At 46.8% G+C, this 24,837-nt stretch overlaps 1 protein-coding gene across 2 annotated transcripts in view; it reads left to right on the top strand.

Moving 5' to 3' along the window:
* Positions 1-3,830: 3,830 nt before the first annotated feature.
* The window catches only part of NPR3 (natriuretic peptide receptor 3), a 209,138-nt gene continuing 188,131 nt past the window's right edge, over positions 3,831-24,837 (top strand). For both annotated transcript variants that reach the window (XM_078674915.1, XM_078674914.1), the window contains exon 1: positions 3,831-4,830. In XM_078674915.1, the coding sequence (XP_078531041.1) occupies positions 4,119-4,830 (712 nt within the window). In that variant the 5' untranslated portion in view covers positions 3,831-4,118. The remainder of the gene's footprint in view (positions 4,831-24,837) is intronic.

Raw genomic sequence — 24,837 nt, 5'->3', positions numbered from 1 at the left:
CTCATTCCTCTATATGGTTATGGAACTCTTCAGTGATTTTCAATATCCTTATAATGTACTGCTGGGGATACTTTACCTCTTATATCATAAAATGTGCTGCATAAGCTTTTTGTCGCATAATTTAGTCAAACCTGCCGTATAAATTGGTTCTCCCCTCTGCATAATTTCAATGCCACTGGCTCAACTTTTTCTCTTCAAGACCCCGCATCCACATGTAAGAGCTGTCTCCTATGGTTGTGGTTATGCTTTGCGTTTTCCAAACAGACGTTTCCACTGAGAGGTCACAGATTTATGCCTACAACTCCTAGGAAGAAGCTCCGTGTATTTTTTTATTAAACGTAAATGACTAGCGCGAGCGCTTGCTTCCTTCCCATGGTCTTCTTATTCATAACATAAGCGCTGTAACAATCAAAATATTATTTGAAGCCACTAGGTGGCAGCCACGCACCGCGCTACTCAAGTATTCGTATTACTTGGAAGCAGAATTAGTAAGGCCGGAGTAGAACTTGGAACTTAATTAAAGATGTGGAAGGAAGACAGTGAATGGTTCCATAATAATAACATTGCATTTTGGAAAAATTATCAGTCGTCCCACCCCCACCCAAACATGTATCAACATTTCGGAATGTTATCAAACCATGAAATATTAATAATGGAGAAAAAAACGGGAAATCACTGCAGCGGTTCTCATTCTTCTTGCAGTGGGCCACAAACATCAGTCGGATGCAAGCGTGCTGCGAGGCAGGATTTCTTGCAATTGTGCTGCGGGAATAAAATGTTCCACAGAAGCCGGTCTGCACACGCCAGGTGTAGGGGCGTGCTCCCACCTACCTCCCCCTGAGCCACATGGGATCTAGCTGACAGCAGGCAGCGTGCGGCTGGTGACCCGGGGCAGGACGTGGCCGGAAGCTCCAGAGGGAGCGAAGCTCTGGGAATGACTGCCCACACGGTACACGGCCCCTGCCCCGCCCCCACCCCTTGCATCCAGAAGTGAAATTAATCGTGAAACAAGACCTGCAGTCAGTCAGCCCTGTCCTCCCGCTGTGCCGTGGCAAGCGCCCTGGACGCCCCACCTCACATTCTTCTGTCCCCGGAGTCTTGAGAAGGGAAGCTGCCAGTCGCCCCTCAGCCCCAAGGGTGTCCGGCCAGCCCTCTGCGGGGGTCCCACCCATGCGCTGCCCCATGAGGCGGCAGGGTGACTGACCAGCGTTTCCAAAGAATGTTCCCTCTGGGGGGCTTTGCTCAGCAGCCCAGAATGCTGCGAGCGCACTCACACATACCAGAATCAGCGGGGACCCCCGGCCACCCCAGCGAGTGAAGTCACTGATTAAAAACCACTCCGGAGCGGTCCCGGGCACAGGCGGTTTTCATTCCACCGGTGCCAGTTCTGTCTGGAAAGGTCACCCTCCCCCTCTGGAATAACAGGGCCTTGAATTTGCACTTAATTTATTTTATTTTTAAAAGAGCGGGGAAGGGTCCCCTGTGACTACAGAGTGCACTTAGCTCTTGACATTAACCAGATAAAAGGGCAGATCTGAGGGATGGACCCCAGAGGGGGCTCCAAGGGGCGCCACTGTAACCTCTTCTCTCCAAACATCATACAAGCTAAGCTGTCAGTGCTTGAGTGAATTCTCTGCGAGCAGCATGGGTTTTCCATTGGGAGTCCACGGGGGAAATCTGTTTATATCTGATGGACATTGTCAGGTCAGTGTAGGTGTGACCCCAGCCCACTAACCATCCCTCGCACGCCACCTGGCGGAGGAGTTGCACTTCGCATCAAGCCTCTTGTTATTGTTAATTTTGATTTGTAGAGCGCTTAATACCGGAAGGTCTCAAAGCGCTTTTTGTACCCCACAGTCTTCAATCCAGTTAGCAGCCAGGTTTCAGAACACTCACAGCCCGCAATATCACGTGATGAGAAGTAGCTGCCGACAGCCGGGTCGACTTTACATTAATCAAACACGCGAGTGATAAAGGGCGTGAGTGCATGCGCGAGCAGGGGAGTGAGTGGATAGATGGGGGAGTGAGTGCATAAAAGGGCAAGTCAGTGAGTGAAGGAGAAAGCAAGTCCGTGAGTGAGCGATTGTATGGGGGTGAATGCGGTCCCAAGAGGTCTGCGTGACCAGTGAGTCAGTGTATAGGTGAGTGAGTGAAAAGTGAATGGACGAGTAATTACCAATACAGGAGAGTGATTGCGCGAATAAATGCGTTTGAGTGAATGTTTGAATAAATGTCAGATGAATGGGTGGGTGCGCGGATGAGTGAGTGAATAACATAATTAACAACAGGATTTGAACCGGCTGAAGGTAACCACGGTGCTTCAAGGCAGGTCGTGCGCCGGCTCCACTATCTTTATTTACAGGAGGACACGCAAGTGACTGTCAAGCGCTACCGGAAGTGGGGACCCCTGGAACAGGCTTGACACTGGCGGAATTCGCGGAGGAGATTTCCAAGTTTCTACCAGAGTAGAAATGTCCAACACCCGTTAAAGTAAATTAAATAATGCACCACCTCCTTCGGCTGTAAAGGTAGATGTGGTCACTCGTGTGCAGTGGAGTACCGCACGAGGAGGCGCAGCCGGTGCGTCACTTTTAATATCGGAATAGTGACGTACAGGCGGCGTAAGGGGCTTGTAGATAAGGTCCGGTGTAATCTCAGGGGCATATTTACAAGCCCCTTGCGCCACCCGTACGTCACTTTTCCCATGTAAAAAGGACGCAAAAGTGGCGCAGAGGGCTCGTGAATACGCCTCTCTATTTCTTCTTCACATATAAACTGCTGAGCGCGGATGTTTACCGCCTCTTCAGGGATGTGCTGCGCCGAGAGAACCACGCAGGTGAGTCCTCTCTCTACAAGCAAAGCGCTCAGGCCCGCTGTGACTGTCTTCAGCGCCTCACAAGACAGACAAATGGCTTAGTTGTACAGCCAGAGCAATATATCTTAGAATGATTAATGAACCCGGGAGAGAGAGTACCATCAACCTAGCGCAAGGAAGAAGGGTGGCTCAGCGAGCTGAAGTGCGGTGTTGTGAAGGTCACGAAATGAAATATTGGCAGGATAGACCACATTCCAGCCTTTAAATCAGTAAATTCGAAGATGAATTTGATATAGGTAAAGGGTCATTTGCAATAGTTAGAGACGACAGAAATGTGGTTCTGGCACTATTAAACATATGTGTTGTCACTAGTACAGGGCGGCGCCGTTCAAAAGCAGGTGGCTCCAAGCATCCCTGTTCTCTCCAACAATTACACCGTGAAAACGCTCAAATGCGCGGGCTTTCAAACGCCAAAGAACTGGGAGCGGCTGGCATGGTTTTCCTGTAGCAAAAACTGTCATAGCCTGAGAAGAGTGGAAACGTGCAATAACGTAAGCGCTTGAATGCCTCGCCAGTGGTTGTAAGCGCTATATAAACGCAACTGCAATGCAATACAACCTCCTTCAGCATGGGCAGCACGGCTACTTCTGATTACCCAGACACGTGAGGTGGGGCGTGTGCGCTTTGCCTTCGAGACATTCGTGCGCTGAAAGAGGCTTCGAGTACCTCGCTGTCAAACCTGAGCCTCAACAGGTAGAGCCACAGACGGGCTGCGCGGGAGCCCCTGCGCTCGGAGCGCATCGCTGCCCTCAGTCAAATGAGGTGACATGTCAGTAGCCGGGCCCTCCTTCCCTCCCTCCTGCCCCTTCTCCCCACGCCCCCTGCAAACAATGCTGCGCAGGGCAGCCCCGGGAGTGTGCAGCTTTAAGAAGGAGGCGGGTGGCTGAGGAATGACGCAGGAATGTTAATGAGTAACTCCTGAAGGGGGGGAAAAAGCGAGCCTCTTCCTCTGAGCACCATGTGTGGTAACGAGCTTGGCTGCCACACTATTTAAACAGAGCCTATGGCAAGAAGAACCAGGGAGACTGCACAAGATCAAACAGGAGATGCTCCACCAATGGCAGCGCTGAGCGGCGCACTCCAAGACGCTTTGTGACTGTAGGAGAAAAGGAGCACCTTTCCCAAGCGCATGCACCCGCTCCGCCTTTTCTCTGCAGCTTGAAGTTTTAACATCTCAAGCAACTTTTTCATTGGCAGAATCCGAAGAAAGAGCGGAGAACAAGTGCAGCCCTTCCCTGGAAGAATGGCACATCTCTTCCTGTTATTTCCAAGCATGCCATCCCTTTTCCTTCTCTTCAGCCTCTCCCTGGCTCTGGTGCCACGCGCAGGCAGCAGCAGCAGCCCTGCGGACGATGACAAGGTGAACATGCTGGTGCTGCTGCCCAAGGACAACATGTACATGTTCTCCCTGGCACGGGTCAGGCCGGCCATCGAGTTTGCGCTGCGCACCCTGCGCGAGAACGCCACGCGCCTGCCGGGGGTGCGCTTCAGCGTGGACTACGGGGACTCGGAGTGCGGCAACAAGGCGCTCTTCAGCCTGGTGGACGCGGCCCTGGAGCGCCAGCGCCCCGACCTCATCCTGGGGCCCGTCTGCGAGTACGCGGCCGCGCCGGTGGCGCGCCTGGCTGCGCACTGGAACGTGCCCATGATCTCGGCCGGGGCCCTGGCCACCGGCTTCACCCTGAAGGGCGGCGAGTACTCGCACCTGACGCGCGTCTCGCCCGCCTACTCCAAGATGGGCGAGATGTTCCTGGCCATGTTCCGCTACCACAAGTGGAACCGCGCCATGCTGGTGTACAGCGACGACAAGGTGGAGCGCAACTGCTACTTCACCGTCGAGGGGGTGCACGTGGCCCTCCAGGAGGAGGGCTTCCACATGGCCTTCTACAGCTTCGACGACACCAAGCACGTCGACGCCGACGACGTGGTGCATGCCATCCAGAGCAGCGAGAGGGGTGAGTGCCACTGTCCGTGCCAGGGCCACCACCTGAGGCTGGCGGGGGGAGCGGGGCGAGAGAGAGCTGAGGGTGGAGAGGGCCTGCTCCGAGCAGCGTGCGTGTGGCGTGTGAGAGACTGTGGCAAATCCCAGTGTGATAACTCAGTGACATAGCTGACGAGATGTGTATGACCTGTCGGTCACAACTACATGTTGGGTCAGTAGGATTCTGCGCAAGCGGAAGAGTTATTCAGGTAACTTGGTGGCCATGGGTTCAGATGGTACTGATACATACAACGCAGCCAGTGCAAGGCACCTTGACATCTGTCTCCTGGAGGCCAGAGGATTGAATGACAGTTTATGTTGCTTACTGATTGTCTGCACCTGTGAAACCCATTGGAGCGTGAGCTGCAGGTCACACTTCAAAATAAATCACCAGAAGCAGTGCTTTCAATGGTCCGGTACTGTCCGGTATGGAGTACCGGCAATTTTTTATTTTGCGAGGGAGAGTACAGGCACTTATCAAGAGAGACGTAATACTTTTAATTGTAGAGTACCGACACTTCTCAGAAACATAGCAAATACTCTGATACGGAGTACCTGCACTTCTATTTTCCCATTTCAAGCACTTACCAGAAGGCAGCTCGGCTGGTCACGCAGTGACTGCTGCATTGAACTATGTGTATGATGCAGGTCACATGTTCAAAAAGTACAAAGGCCAAAGGGTGGGATGCCGGCAGGTTCGGATTGGCCTATAGGAGAAACTGGCATTTCACAGCAATGGCCTTTTTTTGTTATATTTGTGGGCCTGTTTTATGACCTGTTGGGCCGATTTGTTCTCTGGTATTACCACAAGCATTACCTACAAGAAGCACAAATGCATGCAGTCGCCCATATCTTGTAAAATACATATGCAGAGTGCTTTTACAAGTTGAAAACTGCCCCGATTTGCACATTTGACCCACTTTTTTAGCTATGTCTTTCGCTACAAGGGCCACTTTTATTTTGGTGCCTGGGCCTATAGTCCCAGTCCTGCCCTGGATGCAGGTCCACATGTCTGTGCCATCTAGGAGGCTGTATGTTTGATCTACATGAGTAGCCTGTGCATCTACTAAAGACACCCATGTATGACTTACAGGTGTTAGTTTTAAACCCCAGTAAAGCGTACCCATGGGTCTGCTGCTGCTGCAATCTGTGTCTGAGCTGCAGGTCACAGGTTCTAACAGTTTTAAGACAGCATCATTGACACAATACCGTCTCTGACCTCTGCAGATCCAGACCGCCTGGCTGAGTGGGCCCATGCACCTGCTAAAGGCATCTTTGTGTGACCTACCGGTGGCACTCACCTTTAAAATAGCTCAGTAGCCTTGGTACCTGCTGCATAGATAACTTGTCGACTAAAGGCTACAGGTTCGAATAGATTGAAATAAAACTGAGACAGTCGATTCGTAATGGCAGCATATGACACTGAAGGCCACTGGTCCGAATGTTAGCAGTGAGTGAGTTTGGGCTTCTGCTAAACAGAGCTGCCTGTAACATGGAGGTCACAGTGTTACATCCCGGTTAGTTAGTGCATTGTTTTGGGTGCCTGCTGCAGAGATGTGTTTATAAACTGCAGGTCACCAGAGCAATACAAGTGCAAAGGTCATGGCCTTTATTTAGCAGCTGAAAATCGTCTAACTTTCACCCCAGTGGAGTGAGATAGTTCAGTGTATTAGACAGCTGTACTGAGATCTGGGGCTCACCTGGAGGTCATGGGTTATATTAGGAGTGTTGCACCATGGTGGGTTTATGCCCCTACTGGAGACTATACTCCGGACTTTTACATGTGCGTCCTGTCATGGTTGACTCAGCCTCCTGTCCCTCCACGATCAACACGTAGGACATTTTGCTGGGTGGAAAGAGCAGCAATTAGTAAATTCCACCAGAGGCAGCTATGTGCCAGCAATGCAACTTTTCCAGTTTGTGGCATGCGTTGAGCAGCTTATTACCGTAAAAGACTCATTGCACACCTCAACAGGTGTATGGCTGGCTCCAGTGCAATGTATAGTGTGTTTATGAAAAGTAGAAGCTGGACAGAAACCATATAACAATGCCTGTTTTACATCTGGGAGGCTTGTTGTATACATACTGCCTTCTCAGATGGCTGGCTTAAAGCACTGTAGAAATACAGGTGCTCGATCAGAAAGTTCAATCGTGGAGATTTTGGTTTCTTGAAGGATGAAAGGCAGAGTTGGCCCAGTTTAGATTTTGACCTGGTTTTTCAAACAACCTTGCAAGATACAATCCTTAGGTCAACTGGACTTGTTTCATGGCTAACACTGCCCGGTACTGTGGGTCTGTATAGGTTTATCTGGACTATAGCTAACCAATTGGCAACATAATGCCATAATGGTGCTGTGCCCACCTTGGCCGTCCCGCGACTCCCAAGCCGGAGTACAGTGACGCAACCGTCAGCCGTCCAGCATACAATAATGGCTGCATATGATTGTTAGGTCTCTGGTGTTTGTGTGTGGGGCCGTGGGTTAAGGATTATCGACGCCTTTTTCTAGTGAGTCCCTTAAACTGATAGAGTTGACGCACATTTTAAAAATGCAGGGCTGCCGTTCTCTCTAATGTCAGGACGCGGGTTTCCTATAGCCTGACATACCACTGACATTGCAATGCAGCTGTGTACAGGCAGACAGTTTGAACGCAAGAGCCGGGATCTCAAATTGTTCTTTACTGGGCGCCGGCAGTATTTGCAGTGCTGAATTGGGTCCATGCATTTTGCATTTGTGTTAGTCCTACATTTAATTGGAATACGAGAGGCAGGCGCACAATACGAGAACAAGAGTGGACGTACTTCTCACACAAGGGACAGGCCAACTTCAGATGTCTGGATGTCGAAAACGAATTTCAAACAATTTTAGTCTTAAAATATCTGGATGTGGAAATTGAATTTCAACCCATCAATGAAAGATGCGCAACAAGTGAAATGTCTCTCCACCTTTATTTCATAAGTAGTTTACCGTGCCAGGTATGCGAGTGGTAAATTGAAAGCGGTGCCTTGGAATGAAGTGAGGGGTAGCTGGAGCAAGGGTCTCCCATTTAAGCTTGTGAAGTACGTGTTATGCAGAAATGCGTTTCTAATCTGAGACCCGGCCGTTCAACTCAATAAACGTCCAGTTTTCTGTTTTTTAATGAAAAGTCAGTGGAAATATGTGTTTACGAGAGGCGACGGGGACAAACAACAACCAACTTCTTGTGCAGAGAAAAATCAGCAAATGTCTTCTTAGCCATATAGTCTGAGGGGAAAGAGCGGCGCAAGCCCACGTGGACAGAACCCTCTCTGTTCCAGGGCGCGCGGCTGGGCGGCCGGGCCCGAGCTGCCCCAGCCGGGCTGCGGCAGGAACCTATAAAACCAGGGTGAGTCAATGCGCAGCCGACACTCTCCGACGGCGTCCCGGCGCTCTTGACACATTCTTTGTGCGCCACTGGAGCCAAAGAAATGCGTCTTCTGTTCCAGGCTGAATCTAATTATTTGGCGCTCCACAGCCCCTGCTTACAGCTCGTTGGATGTGTGCTCCGTGCGCGCAGAGGCATCCCCAGGGAGCGCGAGGAGGGTGGAGACGGGGTGTCCCCCGAAGCACGCGTCAACAGCTACCATTCCAACGAATGCCGTGCGCAAGAGCGCACGGGCGAGTAGCGGGCCAGGGGCCCTCTGGGATTTTCCATAAATTACTTCCGTGCTTGTGGGGCTGCGGGTGGGGACAGGGAGACCCCTGAGCACAAAACGAGAGGTATCTCATCTGAAAGCCGCAGCAGAGCGCACACTATATTGAGGGGCCGCGAGAAGTTGCGGTGGGGATGGTCTTCGGGGTGTCCAGGGGTATTTCGTGCCATAAGAACAGTGGATTGGGTGGGACATTGGGGAGTAAGGAATTCCCCTAAATGAGCCACCATCACTGACAGCACCACCTCTGGGGATTTGCTTCAGAGGGGCACGCAGGGTTGCAAATACGCAGTGGGCGGGTCATTTTGTTGGCCATCCAGATGCATATCCCAGCTTTTGGACAATATCAACTTGGTGGTGGGGTGGGAGGGGGCACAGTATGTCCTCACTGCAGCTTTCAATAACTCCAGCACTTTCAGGGTGGTGCTGCCGAGCCCACTGAGCTGAGTGCGCGCGGAGGGAACGTGGATGTGCTTAGGCTGGATGAACACAGTGTTCCCTAGGGGTGCCACCAGGGCCGCCCTGAAAACACATCCAGGGGTGCGCATTACTAGAGGTGTGAGGGTCCCCTAGGTGGGAGCTGCAGGATCCCGTACCCAAGGGGCGGGGTTTGGGAGAGCCGAGTGTTCAGCTGACCTGTCATCAGTTTGAGGCGCACAGAACCCATCGCCTTCAATGCTTACTGCGGGCTGGTGTGAGATGGGGGGGCCCCCTTTATGTATTATTTAAAGGAATATTACGAGAGGAGTGCCTTACTGGGGGGTGGGTGCATCATCAGCTGACAGCCACTCACCCACAGCATGAGATGTGGGGGCACGCGGCGAGAGTCCCGGATAAGGATGCGCGACTCCTCTCTCGTCGAGAGGGAGGGCGGTGCCCGGTAACGTCCCAGTGGTCACCAACCCGTCGAATATTTGGGGACAGAGCGCACAGCATGAGGTGTGAGGCCGCACGGCGAATATTCCCCGAGAAAGGAGGGGGGCGTAAGTGGGCGGGGGTCTCGGCTTCAGCGAATGATCCGGGAGGAGGATGGAGGCAACAGGTGCTCCATACAGCACCCTTCGACTGACACTATCACGTGCATTGAAAGAGGGACTGGAAGCCTGACAGTCCCTCGTTGAATGCACGTGAACAGCACACATTGCAGGGGTGGAAGGGGGCGCCGTCCGAAGGTGAATCTCGTGTTTGGGGGATGGTGGGGGTGGAGGGGGGGGGGGGGGGGCTCCTTCTTTTCGACAGAACGCAGCGCATCGGGTGTGAGGCAACTCGGCAGGTTCGCAGAACCACTGAAGATGCCATTCTTTTCTGGTGATGTGGGGGGAGGGATGTCAGGGGAGAGAGAGGCTTAGTAAGAGGTTCAGTATTAGGGCGGCGGGTTAAACAGAGAACCGGCTCCTCGTCAAAGGACACCAACTTTTTTGAATACCCTGCGTAGCGCGCACTGCGGGGCGTTTGATGGCGCACGAGAGGGTTCCCCGAACGAGGGCGTGTGATTCCCGTCTAGGGCCTGAGGGGTGCCTATTTTAGTGACTGACTGGGATTAGTGCCGGTGGTTCGCTAAAGCACACCTTCGCCGGAAGCGCCCCACAGACGAGAAGAGAGCAGAGCAGAGAGCACTTTACTGAGGGGTGAGGGGCTGTGGTTCAGGCGGAGGGGAGACCCTGTCCTCTTAGAAGATCAGACACACGCTCTGGCGGCGGGGGTGTAATGGGAGATCCTGCAGGCGCCCAGAAACAGGAGTGTACACAGAACACATTCAACACTTACACCAAACTGTCTTTGGACATCAACAGTTAAACCTTGCAGGGGTGCTTGAAATGGAAATATAGAAGTGCAGGTACCGAGCACCGGACAGTACCTGTCCCTTTAAAGCACTGCCTTGAAGGATTCTTCCTTTATACCTCTTCAAGAGACCCAGGAGGCGTGCTGTTGTCCAGCCAGCAAAAGACACACAATTGATGGATGGAATGCAGAAAAATTGAAAACATTTACCCACAGTCAAGAGATCTGGGTTAAATCCATTATTCTTTTGCTCACCATGCCAACATGCCAGGTCTAAACTGGGGTGGCATGGTGAGCAAAAGAATGATGGATTTAACCCAGATCTCTTGACTGGGGGTGAATATATTGATTTGCTCTGCATTCTGCCCATTAATTGTGGTCTTTTGCTTTCGCGCCCTAAGTGCGCCAGGTATGCCCAGACGTGGGTCCCGGGCTCACTGTCCCACTGGATTCAAGCTATCCTGGCTGAAGAGGGGTGAAACCTTGAAACCAGTCCTAGGATGCTTGTTCCCGGTCCAGGGAGGACCTGGCTTGGCAGTTCGGGCTGGACTGTTACCTTGAGGCACAGGGTCAAGACTGATTGCAAATGGTCAGGTCTAAACTGGGGTGGCATGGTGAGCAAAAGGATGATGAATTTAACTCAGATCTCTTGACTGGGGGTAAATGTTTTGATTTGCTCTGCATTCCATCCATCAATTGTGTGTCTCTTGTTGTCCGGCCAGAGCATTTCCCTCTCTCGACCTGTGCACTATCTGAGGAAGCTTATCTCAGGTACTGAGGATGGTGGCCCATTAGGGTCAATTGATGGGATCTGCTTTGGAAGAGTGAGGCAAGTGAGTCAAGTGTACACATTTGCCTTTTGAGATGAGAGTATAGTTGCAATCAGGGGCACAACTAGACTGACCTTGTGGAGGGGAATTGGGGGCGGAAGGGGTGGCGGTTTTGAGCTCAGTGGGTTAACACACCTGGTGTTGGGGGGTGTGATTAACAAATGGATGACTACTGGGGGGTGCCACCCTCGTCTTCTCCCCACCCCAAAGCCTGGTCCCCCCTAGCACTTCAACTCATGTCCCTTACCTTGAACTGCGCACTGAGGGCCTGTAATGGTCGTACTCCTTCCGATACCCCCTCAGTGTGCACTTTCAACAGAAGGGGCCATGAGTCGAGGCTAGATTACATCATGGTGGACATTACACTCTGGCCAAAAGTACTTGACTTTGGGGTGATAAATAGGGCAGATAGTGATCATAATGCCCTTTGTCTAAACATCCAGTGCCCTTTGCCCTCGGCGGCTGTATCCCCAGTAGATCGAGGGGAAGATGTGGGGGAATTGCTCCTCACAACAAATAGGCGCCGGGTCAAGTGGGGGAAGCTGGTGAGCTCAGAAGTGGCCATTAACAAGCTATATGAGCTGGCACTCCCAAGGTTTATGGAGGTGGATGCACTTCTGGATGAGCCAAGGATCCCAGAATATAATGAGAAACTGGGTAATATACACCAGGACCTAGTGAGGGATTTGGCTGAGGTATTCTACCCGGTGGTGCCAACTCGAAAGAAAAAGACCCATGTTCCCACTTGGTATACCTCCTCCTGTAGGGCAGCAAAATCTGAGCTTATTGCTGCAATAAAAGAGGGGTCCAATAAGGCCAAGGTATGTGACCTCAGGAAATACTATAAATCAGTGATGGCGACTGCCAGGTCCGAGTGGGACTGGAACCACTGGCAGGACCTCCATGATGCCCTAAAAGCCAGGGATTCCCGGAAATTCTGGGCCCTTGTAAACAATGGGACAGGGGAGCTCAATAAAGCAATCGAACCTAATATTTCCCCCGCGGTTTGGGAGGCCTATTTTGGGGTGCTTTATCAAGACACTGACTCCTGCCCTGACATAGTTCTGCAAGTGCCCCTCGGCTCCCAGGTTTCTGGCATGGAATTATCCTTGGGGGAAGTGGAAGTTGCCCTGGAGCATTTACCATTGGGGAAGGCGCCAGGCCTGGATAGGTTACCCGGGGATCTCTTTAGGCTTCACCCGGACATCTGGGGTCCATACCTTCTCATTCTTTTTAATGCCATCTTAGGAGGTATGGCGATCCCCGGGTCATGGCTGGGGGCAGAGATTGTACCAATCCACAAGAAGGGATCTACTCTGCTCCCCGCCAACTACAGGCCCATTAGCCTAATTGATGTGCCCCAAAAGCTTTTTGCGCGCCTCATTCTAAACCATCTCACAGACTGGGCGGAGGACAATGACATCATGAGCCCCCTTCAGGCTGGCTTCAGGAAGAACACGTCGACCATGGACCAAATCTTCCGCCTCCTTCTCCTATATTGGAAGACGGTCACGCTGGAGGGAGGACGGTTGTACATGGTCTTCGTGGACCTGAGGTCAGCCTTTGACCTCGTCCCCAGAGGCAAGCTATGGGAGGTTCTGCACAAGCTAGGAGTACCCCCCCACCTTCTTAGTATCATCATCAGGTTGCACGAGAACAACTTTGCACAAGTAAGGTGTGGGAGGGATGGAAAGCTCTCGGGCAAATTCCCCGTCCGCCGAGGCGTCAGACAGGGCTGTGTCCTGGCCCCGACCCTGTTCTGTCTGTACATCAACAGCGTCATTCAACATCTTGACGCTGTTAAAGACAATGACGCCCCGCTTCTGGCAGGCAGGAGGGTCCCGGCAATAATGTTTGCCGACGACACCCTCCTGCTTTCCAAATCCCCCATGGGGATCCAGAGGATTGTGGACGGTTTTGGCATTTTTTGTCGCCAGCATGGGTTGGAGGTGAACACGTGAAAAACTAAGTTCATGATCTTCAACCCCCCCACCAATACCAGACCCAACCCTACACTGGGGGATACCACTCTTGAGAGGGTCTCGACCTTTATATATCTGGGGGTATCACTGCAAGAAAATTTATCATGGGACTCCCAGGTAGCGAGATCCAGGTTGAAACTCTCCCAGCTATCGGGCGCACTCTTGAAGGTGGCCAATAAGTCCACCTTTAAGCCTGTAAGCCCGGCCCTGGAAACTTACAGGTCCCAAGCGAAGGCAGCAGCCTCGTATGGCAGTGAGCTGTGGGGACACAAAGCAGGGAAGGTCATGGCAGGGGTGGAAAATTGTTTTCTGAGGCGCTTACTTGCTCTTCCGCAAGGTACGCCACTCCTCCCCTTAAGATTCGACCTGGGCCTTCCCTCTATTGCTGAGGATCTTCTGTCGAAGCCTGTGAAGTTCTGGCATCGGATTTGGACCACCGAGGAACTGCATCACTATAGACAGGATCTTATTCACGTCATGAGGTTGAATGCCAACTGCAAAATTCCCTGGCTGGCATTTATCAAGTCGGAACTGTTTAGCTTGAATTTGCCAGACTTATGGGATGATCCAGCTCAGGGCTGCCAAAGGATCTCGCGAAAAACCCTTGCCCAGCTGTATAAGAATAAATACCTTGCTGACATGGTTAATGCTCATGATAGTGGCACCTTGACGGGACGTTTTTTAGAATCCAAAAATTCTTACGCGTTTGAACCTTTTATGGATTTTATTTTTCCTCTCTTGGCGAGGAAATTGTTCCTGCAATGGAGGTTTGGTACACTCCCTACTAAAGTATTTACCTACAAATGGTCTGCAGGGGGCGACAAACTCTGTCCATGCTGTAAAGCCCACGACGAAGATGATCTGCACATAATGTTTTGTTGTCATGCTTACCGGAGCCCGAGGAGGCGCTGGATAGCACCCTTGTGTCGGAACCTGGGCTTTAGGAAGTACCCACAGGCTTACAGGGTTATGAAGACCAACACTCTGGGCCATATTGTGTTTGCGGTTTCAAAATTTTTAATGGCAGCATGGATAATAAGGAAGAAAATGTCCCCCTGACTTACATTACTTCGTATCTTGTACCTTATGCAGGCCTAGCAGGACCTTTTATTGTAAATACTGTGTTTTAAAATTATGTAATGTTTTTTATTGCATCTTTTATGGCCCTTGTGGCCGAAATAAAGAATTTTTGGAATTGGAATTAGATTAACAAATCACAGGTTTGTTTTTTCAACACACCTTCCTCCTGAGATTGAAGGAGTGCCAATTAGTTGTCCATATCACTGCTTGTTAATTACTTGATAATAATAAAATAATCGTTAGCGCCTCACATTGAGCAGTTTTCACAAACATGAGATATGACTTTAGACAATCCATAAGATATCTGCCTCCACCCTCACATGCACAATAAAGGTAAAGTATTTCTGGTTGTTCCGAACAGGAGCAAAAATATACCTCTCCAGCAAAATCATGGTGTTCCTGACTATGCTAGAAATAGCTCAAACTGGCCAGTTGGAGTTTGGATGCAACATTTCCTGGAGAGCTGGTTAAAACCTACTTCAGATGTTTGGGATCTTAAAGGTATGAGGAACATATATCAAATAACGTATTTCAGTATTCCTACAGACTCTTGGACCTTTTGTAGCTCCCATGACCATGTTGTCATTCAAAGATACTTGCCTGGCTTCAAGTAGTCCTTTCCTCGTTGCATCAGAACACCAGATAGACCCTAACACAAGCACTCATCACCAGCAGGCACGGCTGTGGTAACATTCTCTATGCCGGAATCTCCAAACAACTCCTACACACCACAGACCATCCAGAACACCGCTGCAAGACTCATACTCAACCTCACACACTGCAACCACATCACACCTCCCCTCAGGAAGCTTCATTATCTCCCTATGCACAAGCGCAGCCAATTCGAACTTCTTACACACACATACAAAGCCCTACACAACACAGGACCAGAATACCGGAACAGCTATATATACTTTCACCAACCTCCCAGATGCCAGACTCTCACTCACACACATTCACCGCATTCGCAAAAGCAAAACTTAAGGTTGCTCATTCTCCTACATCAAAACCGAGACATGGAACAACCTCCCTCAACACTTCAGAGCCTCCTCTTCACTTCTTGAGTTCTGCAAGTAGTTGAAGACCTGGATCTTCGCATTAGCACCTTGGGGACCACAAACCTATACACCTGCCCAAGCGCCTGGATACCCTCTCAGGTGATTAGTGTTCTGTACAAATCAATATAACATAACAAAAGCAGGCAATAGTTAATGTACACAAAGAGCAACAAAGGACCGGAGATTTCAATATACTCTTTCTTGTTCCCAAGTGAACAGGGAGATTCTAGATTATCATTGGACTCAGGATAATCAGTCTATGGGTACAGAAGATTTCCTTCAATGTGAAGACCCTGCAGAGAATAATTCTATTGGTTCTAACCGTGGGCGTAGTTTTGCGAAGTAGCGCTACACATAGCTACGTGAAGTGCACTTTGCACTACACGAGCTACGCAATGGTACGCAAACTGCGTAGTGCACTGTGCAAAATGCTGTTCGTACAGTGCACTGTGCACTGTGCAAACTGCATCTTGCACAGTGCAAGCGGTCTTTTTCTGCCGCTTGAGTAGATTTCTACTCGAGCAGCAGCTTTCTCAACGTGGACTGGTAGTTTCTCATCCCGAGCGGTCACGAGCATACGCGACCACTCGCAATGAGAAACCTGACCTCCCCGCACTGAGAAACTCACCGGGAGGTTTATTTTCCACGCTCACGATCAGCAACTTGCTGTTGCTGATCGCGAACGAGGAAAAAGTCTCGCTGGGATGTCATTTTGCTTGCTCGCGGTCGCCAACTTGACGTTGAGGACCATGAGCAAGCAAAAAATGACCGCTGCACTACGCTACACACGTTTGCACTGTGCTACGTGCAATTCGCGTAGTGCGAAGTAGCGCAAACCACGCAAACGTAGCGTAGTGCTTTGCCCAGGCTTAATTAGTTCTAAAGTGAGCATTCATGTTAACAATCAATGTCCTGGGTGCTTCGCTTCATATTTCATAGCCGTATCTCACCAAAAGTACAGGGTCTTGCCCTCTGGGCTTTGCTCTGCTTCAAGAGTGGATTCATTGTTGTTCAACTCCAGGCTTAGAATAGGTTGCTTTGTCTAGATGATTGGCTTCTAATTACTTCTTCTCTGGAACATACTTCAAAAGGAAAATAACCTCTTTGCTCTTGTCTGATGCTGCACCAGCACTATAACCGTTGGACTTTCCCCCAGATGAGATTGGTGGATTTAATAATTTAATAGAAAGGGCAGCAAAGAGGTTTCAATTAATACTGACGATATAACAGTTGGATTCTGTTTTATACAACTTCAAGGAACCTGCTAAAAAATCATCAGAACAATCCCTATTGTAATTTTTATTTGGGAAGAAGTTATAAAAATAATAAAAATAATGAAAAACCCAGCTACAGCACCAGAAAATTCGTTGGCATGCTTAATTGGTCATCCAGAAACAGCTTAACGCCGATCCAAAAATCCATCATCACTCATTTCCACACCGCCTGATAGAGAAGGTGGGCACTTGGATAACGTAGGAAAACTTTTTTCCACTATGGCCACAACTAGTGTTACAGCCACCACTTCATTTGATATTTTTGGCCACTATGATAGGCAAATGTGGTCAGACATCAACACATACATGGATCGTTTGCCAGAAGATGTGAGAGGAGAAGTAAAAAAAGATCCTGCAAGAAGGGGTAAGAACTTTCTCTAGTATGATTGACTTGTCAATGGACATCGCGCCAACAGGTTTTCGCCAGCCTTTAGGAGCTGCTGTTCTCAGGAGGCAGGGATGTTTGAAAGCAACATCGCTCAGACCAGAAATCCACAGTAAATTCTTAGAAATGCCGTACGATGGAGAAGCACTGTTTAGCAAGCATGTGGACGATGCTGTGCAGGCAATTAAAGAAGACAAAGAAGCTGCCTTTTCAAGTAGGAAAAGGGCTATACTCCTACAGAGGATGATATCAATCATATTTATAAACCATAGATATATCAACCATGAATATGCCTCTTTATTACACTTGCCGTCACCCCGCATGTTGTTACAACGCGGTCGTTACAATGACCGCGTTGTAACTACGCGTACCATTACCCCGCAAGTCGTAACAACAACTTGCGGAGGGAGGCTCTGGATGTTGGAATAGTATAATTTACTATTCCAACTTCAGTCTCTGCGGACAGTAGGGAAGGTATTGGAGTTTAAATCCAACAACTTCTCCCCCCCTCCGCAAGTAGTAGTTACCCCTTGCGGGGTAATGGTATGCGTTGTTACAACACAGTTGTTTTAACGACCACGTTCTAATTGCATGCGGGGTGACAGATTCGTAGTAAAGGCTGTTATATACCTTTACCCAGGCGGTAAATGGTCAAAATATCGATTCCAAAATATAGACAAACCAAAATATCGAGTCCAAAATATAGAATGGACAAAATATCGAATGGACAGAATATAGACATCAAAAATATCGTTTTGAAGGTAAGTAATGTAATATCGAATTTAAAAATATAGACTGTCAAAATATCGAAGGACATAATATAGTTTATTAAAAATATCGAATTTTTAATAATATCGAATTTTTTAAAGTGTTTTTTTATGTTAGTATATGTGTGAAAAGTGTATATATTTTTGTAATTTATATTAAGTAATTAATTTTATGTCATTTAATCTGTAGCGGGTTGTGGGTTTATAGGGGAATAGGGTGGGAAGTAATTTAATTATAATTAATTAAATATGTTAATTAATTAATTGGTATTTATTTAGAATACATTGTTAATTAATTTTAATTGGTAATCAATTAATTCTTAATTGATAATTATTTTTTATTAATTGATTAATTGATAAATATGTGAATTACATTAATTTATTCTCTGTAGCGGGTTGTGGGTTTATACGGGAATAGGGTGGGAAGTAATTTAATTATGATTAATTAAATATGTTAATCAATTAATTGGTATTTATTTTGATTAAATTGTTAATTAATTTTTAATTGGTAATTAATTAATTCTTAAATGATTATTTTTTATTAATTGATTAATTGATAATTATGTGAATAATATTAATTTATTTTCTGTAGTGGGTTGTAGGTTTATAGGGGAATAGGGTGGGAAGGAATTTAGTTATAAATAATTAAATATGTTAATTAATTTATTGGTATTTATTTTGAACAAGTTGTTAATTAGGTTTTTAATTGATAACTAATTAATTCTTAATTGATAATTAATTTTTATTGATTGATTAATTGATAATTATGTGAATTATATTAATTTATTTTCACTAGAGTGGGAATAGTAATTTTTACCCCTACGCTATCCACCGCTTTCCCTACTGTTGCACTCTCTGGAGTGGGAATAGTAACTTTTACCCCTACGCTATCCAACACTTTCCCTACTGTTGCACTCTCTGGAGTGGGAATAGTAATTTTTACCCCTACGCTATCCAACGCTTTCCCTACTGTTGCACTCTCTGGAGTGGGAATAGTAATTCTTACCCCTACAGTATCCAACGCTTTCCCTACTGTTGCACTCTTTGTTGTGGGAATAGTAATTTTTACCTCTACGCTATCCAACGCTTTCCTTACTGTTGCACTCTCTGGAGTGGGAATAGTAAATTGTACCCCTACGCTATCCAATGCTTTCCCTACTGTTGCACTCTCTGGAGTGGGAATAGTAATTTTTACCCCCACGCTATCCAACGCTTTCCCTACTGTTGCACTCTCTGGAGTGGGAATAGTCATTTTTACTCATACGCTATCCAACGCTTTTCCTACTGTTGCACTCTCTGGAGTGGGAATAGTAATTTTTACTCCTACGCTATCCATCGCTTTCCCTACTGTTGCACTCTCTGGAGTGGGAAGTCAATTTTACCCCTGCGCTATCCAACGCTTTCCCTACTGTTGCACTCTCTGGAGTGGGAATAGTAATTTTTACTCCTACGCTATCCAACGCTTTTCCTACTGTTGCACTCTCTGGAATGGGAATAGTAATTTTTACCCCTACGCTATCCAACGCTTTCCTTACTGTTGCACTCTCTGGAGTGGGAATAGTAATTTTTACCCCTGCGCTATCCAACGCTTTACCTACTATTGCACTGTTTGGAGTTGGAATAGTAATTTTTACTCCTACGCTATCCAACGCTTTCCCTACTGTTGCACTCTCTGGAGTGGGAATAGTAATTTTTACCCCTACGCTATCCAACGCTTTCCCTACTGTTGCACTCTTTGGAGTGGAAATAGTAATTTTCACCCCTACGCTATCCAACGCTTTCCCGACTGTTGCACTTCCAGGGGTGGGAATAGTAATTTTTACACCTCTGCTATCCTACGGTAATAATATTGTGTATTTTTAATTAATATTATGTACTATATATATATGTTTTAACAGATATGAATGTATATTTTTTTATATAAGTTAAAATAGTTATTAAATAATTGTAAGGTAATTTAAGTATTTTTAAGTATATTGTAGCTATTTATTTTTAATATTTTTTTAATTTTACATGAATTTTAAGAAATTCGATATTTTCATAATTTATATATATATAAACGATATTTTGGGGTCGATATTTTGGTACTTACCTGTTTGTAGACAGGAATTCGATATTTTGTCTGTCGATATTTTTGAATCTATATTTTGGATAGTCTATATTTTGTACCTCGATATTTAGTCAGTGATCCACCCAGGCGATGCATTAGATGCTAATCACAAATTACTTACATCAATGGAAACTGAAAAAAAACGACAGGTGGGTTTTAGATATAATCACCTGCGGTTATACCACAGAAGTATCTCAAAAACCTCCAAATACCCTCTCAAATGGAGCATCCCCATCTCATCTGCACCTGCTTCAGCTGGAAATAGTAACCATGGTCAGCAAAGGCATGATAGAAAGAGTACCGCTCAGCCAGAAAGGAATGGGGTTTTATTCCTGATTCTTCTTGATCAGAAAGAAAACAGGAAAGTGGTGATCCATTTTGGATATGCGGAAGCTAAACAAATATCTAATAAAATGTTGGATGGTTCATAGGGCACAGAAACGAAGCTGGACACGATAAGGAGCTGCAAAGAAACAAGAGTTTATTTAGATATGACTTCTACCGGGAGCCTCTTCCAAGTTGCCTCCATTCCACCCACTCTTTCTCCACCGATCCAATGCTAACTATGATGCTGGGTGATACTCTTGTTGTCACTACAGTAAATCTTGCGCATGTGTGTTATCTCAAAGTACGCAGCTGCTGGAACGAGGCTACTGTTCTATTGCTCGTCACCAGTGTTGGATGGTTCCTGGTGTACACAAACAAAACCAGACCAGGTAATAGTTGCATATGGTAACCATCATAAGGCTTTTCCAGTTTTCAAGCCGAATACAGCTCAATGGATTTCAGTGGCTATTCATCTTTGTCACAGTGGCACTGGAGGACCTTTTACAGATAAAGTAAGAGCGCATTCTACCACAGCTGTCTCAGTAACAACCACTCTTTTTGCTGGAGTACCTATTGAGGAAATATTTGAGCAGCAAAATTTGAGGAACGGGCACACATTCACACAACAATACTACCTGGACTCCTCCAAACAGAGTGCTGCAGCTGTGGGACAAGCAGTGTTGCATCATTTATTCCAAAAAAGTGAGCAGTGGCTTATTTAATTACCCACCATCTGCTATTGTGTTATTGTAATTATGATTGTGCATGCTTTCTAACTGCTAGCTATTCTAATTCAAGCATGTGAATCTATGAAAGATCCAATATTGGAGAAGTAAATAAGTTACTTACCTGTAACTGCAGTTCTCCAGTATCCGTATCTTTCCTCCTCCTTGGAACTTGCTTCTGGCTTTACAGTCACCATAGGTCTCCCCTTTTGAACATTTAACTTCTGTTGATTTTACATTTCTGACTATCAGGTTTATTTTTCTGGTAGCAATCTCTTCCGCTTATCGGATTGGTGAGCTGGGTTTTTTAATGTGCAGACCTTCTTTCTTTAAAGCCCTTAAGGATGGTATTGTGCTTTACCCTGATCTTGAAGTTCTTCCCAAGGTAGCCACCGTTGCTCATATGGCTAGAGAGATTGTTTTGCCTGTCTTTTTCCCTTCAAAGTCTGTTCCAGATGGAGAAGCCTTAGATTCAAAGGATGTAAAGAGGGCAATTTAGATTTATTTAGAATGTTCTGAACATTTTTGTTTGCCTGAACATCAGCTGGGAAGGGGTGAAGGGATTCTTCATTAGCAATTAGTTGTTGGATTTGTTCCACAATTGCTTTAGCCTGCTCCTTGACTTGTACTCCTATCCATGTGCGCCTGCCTACCCAGGCTTTTTTATTGGCTTTGATTTACCTCCTGTAATGAAGAGGATGAGGGCTGTACAGATAATGTTTTGATTACTTATTAATCATTTTCTTTATTAATAATCCTACTCATCCTTATTAGAGTCATTATAAAAAGTCCGTCATTCCTTGACTTCGGCTTTCAAGTTGGCTGGGATAAGTTAGGAAGCATGCTGGGAAGCCACCCACTTGGTAACACCTGGTATAGTAGGCATGGTCTGTGTTTTCAGTGTGCTCCTGATGTCTTCCTCTTTGGAGAAAGGTTTATCTCGCAAATGAGGACTGTGATTAGGGCAAGTAGGAATAGAATAATGAAGATTACATAACATCAGTGAATCTGCCATAGTATACTGATATGTGCAATTTTGAAAATAATGTCCATATCAGTCAGTTCTGGAAATTATACTTGAGATGTTATGCAGTCTGTCACTTTGTGGGCTTTTTCCTGATTAACGTTAAATTGCATCCTAGCCAAAGAGGCACATACTTATTTGGCTGGCACGGTTTAATGAGTGGTAGCTTTTTATCACCAAGAAATTAGCTGCTTCACATAGCAAAATAGAACACACCAAACACTGGCATTACTGTTCAGCTCAGATGTGGAAATATGGCTGGAATTGCCAGAATAATAGAGGGTCACCTTTAAGTGTGAAATGTTATGAATGTTAACAACATTTGCACTATTTGTATGGCCTCATATTTTTTTTTATTTTTTTATTTATGCGTTTTTATATAGCGCGGACTTTACCCGAAGGTGTCAGAGCGCTTCACAGTAGGAACAGAACTGATACATGAGAACATTACAAGTGAGCAACATACAAAAGCAAACGTTACATTAAATGACACAAAAATGACAATCCTGAGCCAACAAAATACAAGAGGTAGCAAACGTTGCATTACAAAAGTGACAATCGTGAACCAACAACATAAAGAGGTAGCAAACGGTGCATTACAAAAGTGACAATCGTGGGCCAACAAAATACAAGAGGTGGCAAACGGTGCATTACAGGAGGAAAAAGTGACGTGTGCAGGTTACAAAAGCGTACAAAATAAACATAGAGGTAAAATACTGTAATATATTGTAATATATAATGTAATATAAATCATAGTGCTTTTAATGGCTGATGTGTGTATATGGAAGTTTGTAAATTGCTGACTGCAGAATAATTTAGCTTTTACATACAAGGATGGAAAGACTTCAACCGTACATCTCTCACACTGACCTCTATTTGAGCCCCTTAACTAATTCCAGCCTGTCTTGATCACTAAAGAACCTTAATTTGCTGTTCATCAGACAATTATTTGCTGACAGGATAGGTAATGAAGGGCCAGTGAGCTGAAATTTAGGGGATGAGTACTGTGCAGAAAAACTGTGTACTGTACAAAGGGCCAAAGCACCCATAATGTACATTACTTGTGCCCACTTTTACATGGGCAGCACAATTTACGGGGGTACACTTGCGAAGATGAGTTGGGAGTGCTGGAGCTGTTAGCAAGCGTGTATCCCGTTGTGAGGCTGATCTGAAGATGGCACTCAAAAGGAGCAGAGAATAGGTTAGAGAAGAGGGGGGGAGAGGCAGAACCAATTAAAACCTAGCAATGCAGGCAGCCACAAGGCCAAATGTTCACCCAATTACATCAAAACAGAGTAAGTAAAAAAAAAACATTTGCATGATATTGTGCAACAAGAACAACAGCACCCTACATACACATTACTTATGGCACAGGAGCATTTAGACTAAGAGTAATGGGGTGTTTATTAGAACCATCACTAGAACCTAGGGGAAAATGTACTATTGGCTCACAGAACGCAGCAACCAAAGTTGCTGCGCTGCGTTGCATGAAAGGGAGAGAGCAGGACAGAGGCATATATACAAAGCTATAGTGCTGCTGCTCTCATCCGTGCCGGCACAAAATCAGGTTGCCTAGCAGCACACACACACCTTTGTAGTATAGTTTAAAGGTATAAGTGTGAGTCTAGCATAGATTTTGCATCAAAAAAGATATTCGTCTGGTACAAAACACCATGTTTAAACTACCTTTCAAACTTTTCCCACAAGCGCTGATATGCTATAAGGCTGCCTACTGCATAGGACTTGTCAGTAAGAAGCATAAGTGGTAGAGTGAGAATGCTCATGTACCCCAAATGAAATACCCCTTTAACGCAATTTAGCTCACAGCTTTTTTTTTTTTTTTTTTTTTTTTTTGAAAACCTTTATTGTACAGAAAGAGCTCACAAATACGGGCCTACAACCCACCGGGCTGGCCACCACAGAGCCGAACGGCAGGAGCAATGCACAGAGTATCACAGTATACAAAGGCAAAGAAACAGGAGAAATAACAAGCATCTTAGAGCGATCACAGGAGATAAGAATTAGAAAGGTAGTTTTCTTATTTTTAAAGGACGGGTTAGGGAGTACAGGAGTATGGCGGGCCAAGAGACAATCCAAAGGGGCGGGGCCGCGGCGGGCAGCAATACAAGGATCGTAAAAAACACAGGAGAAACAAACACGAAATAGGCATACCAATAAGCACCGGTCAAAACAACAGACATGAGGAAAGGCCATCGCACACCCCGTCCAATGCCCGCCCACCGCAGCTACCACCCGTCCCACCAAACAGCACAGAAAAAGACCCAAATACAAGAACAATACGAAACGGACCCCCAATAAAAGAAAGGAACCCCGCATAAGGGGGGGGGGGGAAAAGGGAAAGGGGGAAGAAGGAAAGGAAGGGACTCTTATCCAAACACCCGCCCCCGGGCGACGAAACAGGAAAACCATAACCCGGTACAAAATAGACATTGAAAATACAGAAAACACACCCAGCAAATCAGAATCATCGTGATACCGGAAAAATACCCCAGAAAGACACCAGGGGGACAGACGACGAGACAGAGCCCCGAAAGAAGGGATACACAAGGGCCATAGAACCAAAAAGGGAGAAGAAAGGAGGAAAAAGATCCCCCAAAAACAGCAACAGACCCCCCCACCCACCCCTCAAGCCCACCCTACACCCCTGCAGAAGGCTACGGCCAACCCCCCAGCAGCGTGCCTGTCGCCCTAAATAGAACCCGAAATATAGGAGAAAGAAACAAGGTAGAAACAAAGGCAAAAAGAAGGGCCAGGGAAAGGAAGGAACAGTACACACGGGAGAGGGCAAAAACAGGATAATCTGCAACCATCCCACCACCTGTGAAAAGGGGAGAGGCAGAGCCCACGGGAAGTTAAACGACATCAGGATAAGTTTCAGGAGTCCCACGAAGTTACGCAACATCACAACAGCACATGTCGGTCATAGATCAAAAACAAGACTACCGC

Source organism: Lissotriton helveticus, chromosome 2_1 (genome assembly GCF_964261635.1).
Source record: "Lissotriton helveticus chromosome 2_1, aLisHel1.1, whole genome shotgun sequence".
Taxonomy (NCBI): Eukaryota; Metazoa; Chordata; class Amphibia; order Caudata; family Salamandridae; genus Lissotriton; species Lissotriton helveticus.
This window is presented reverse-complemented; position numbering and strand designations above follow the sequence as displayed.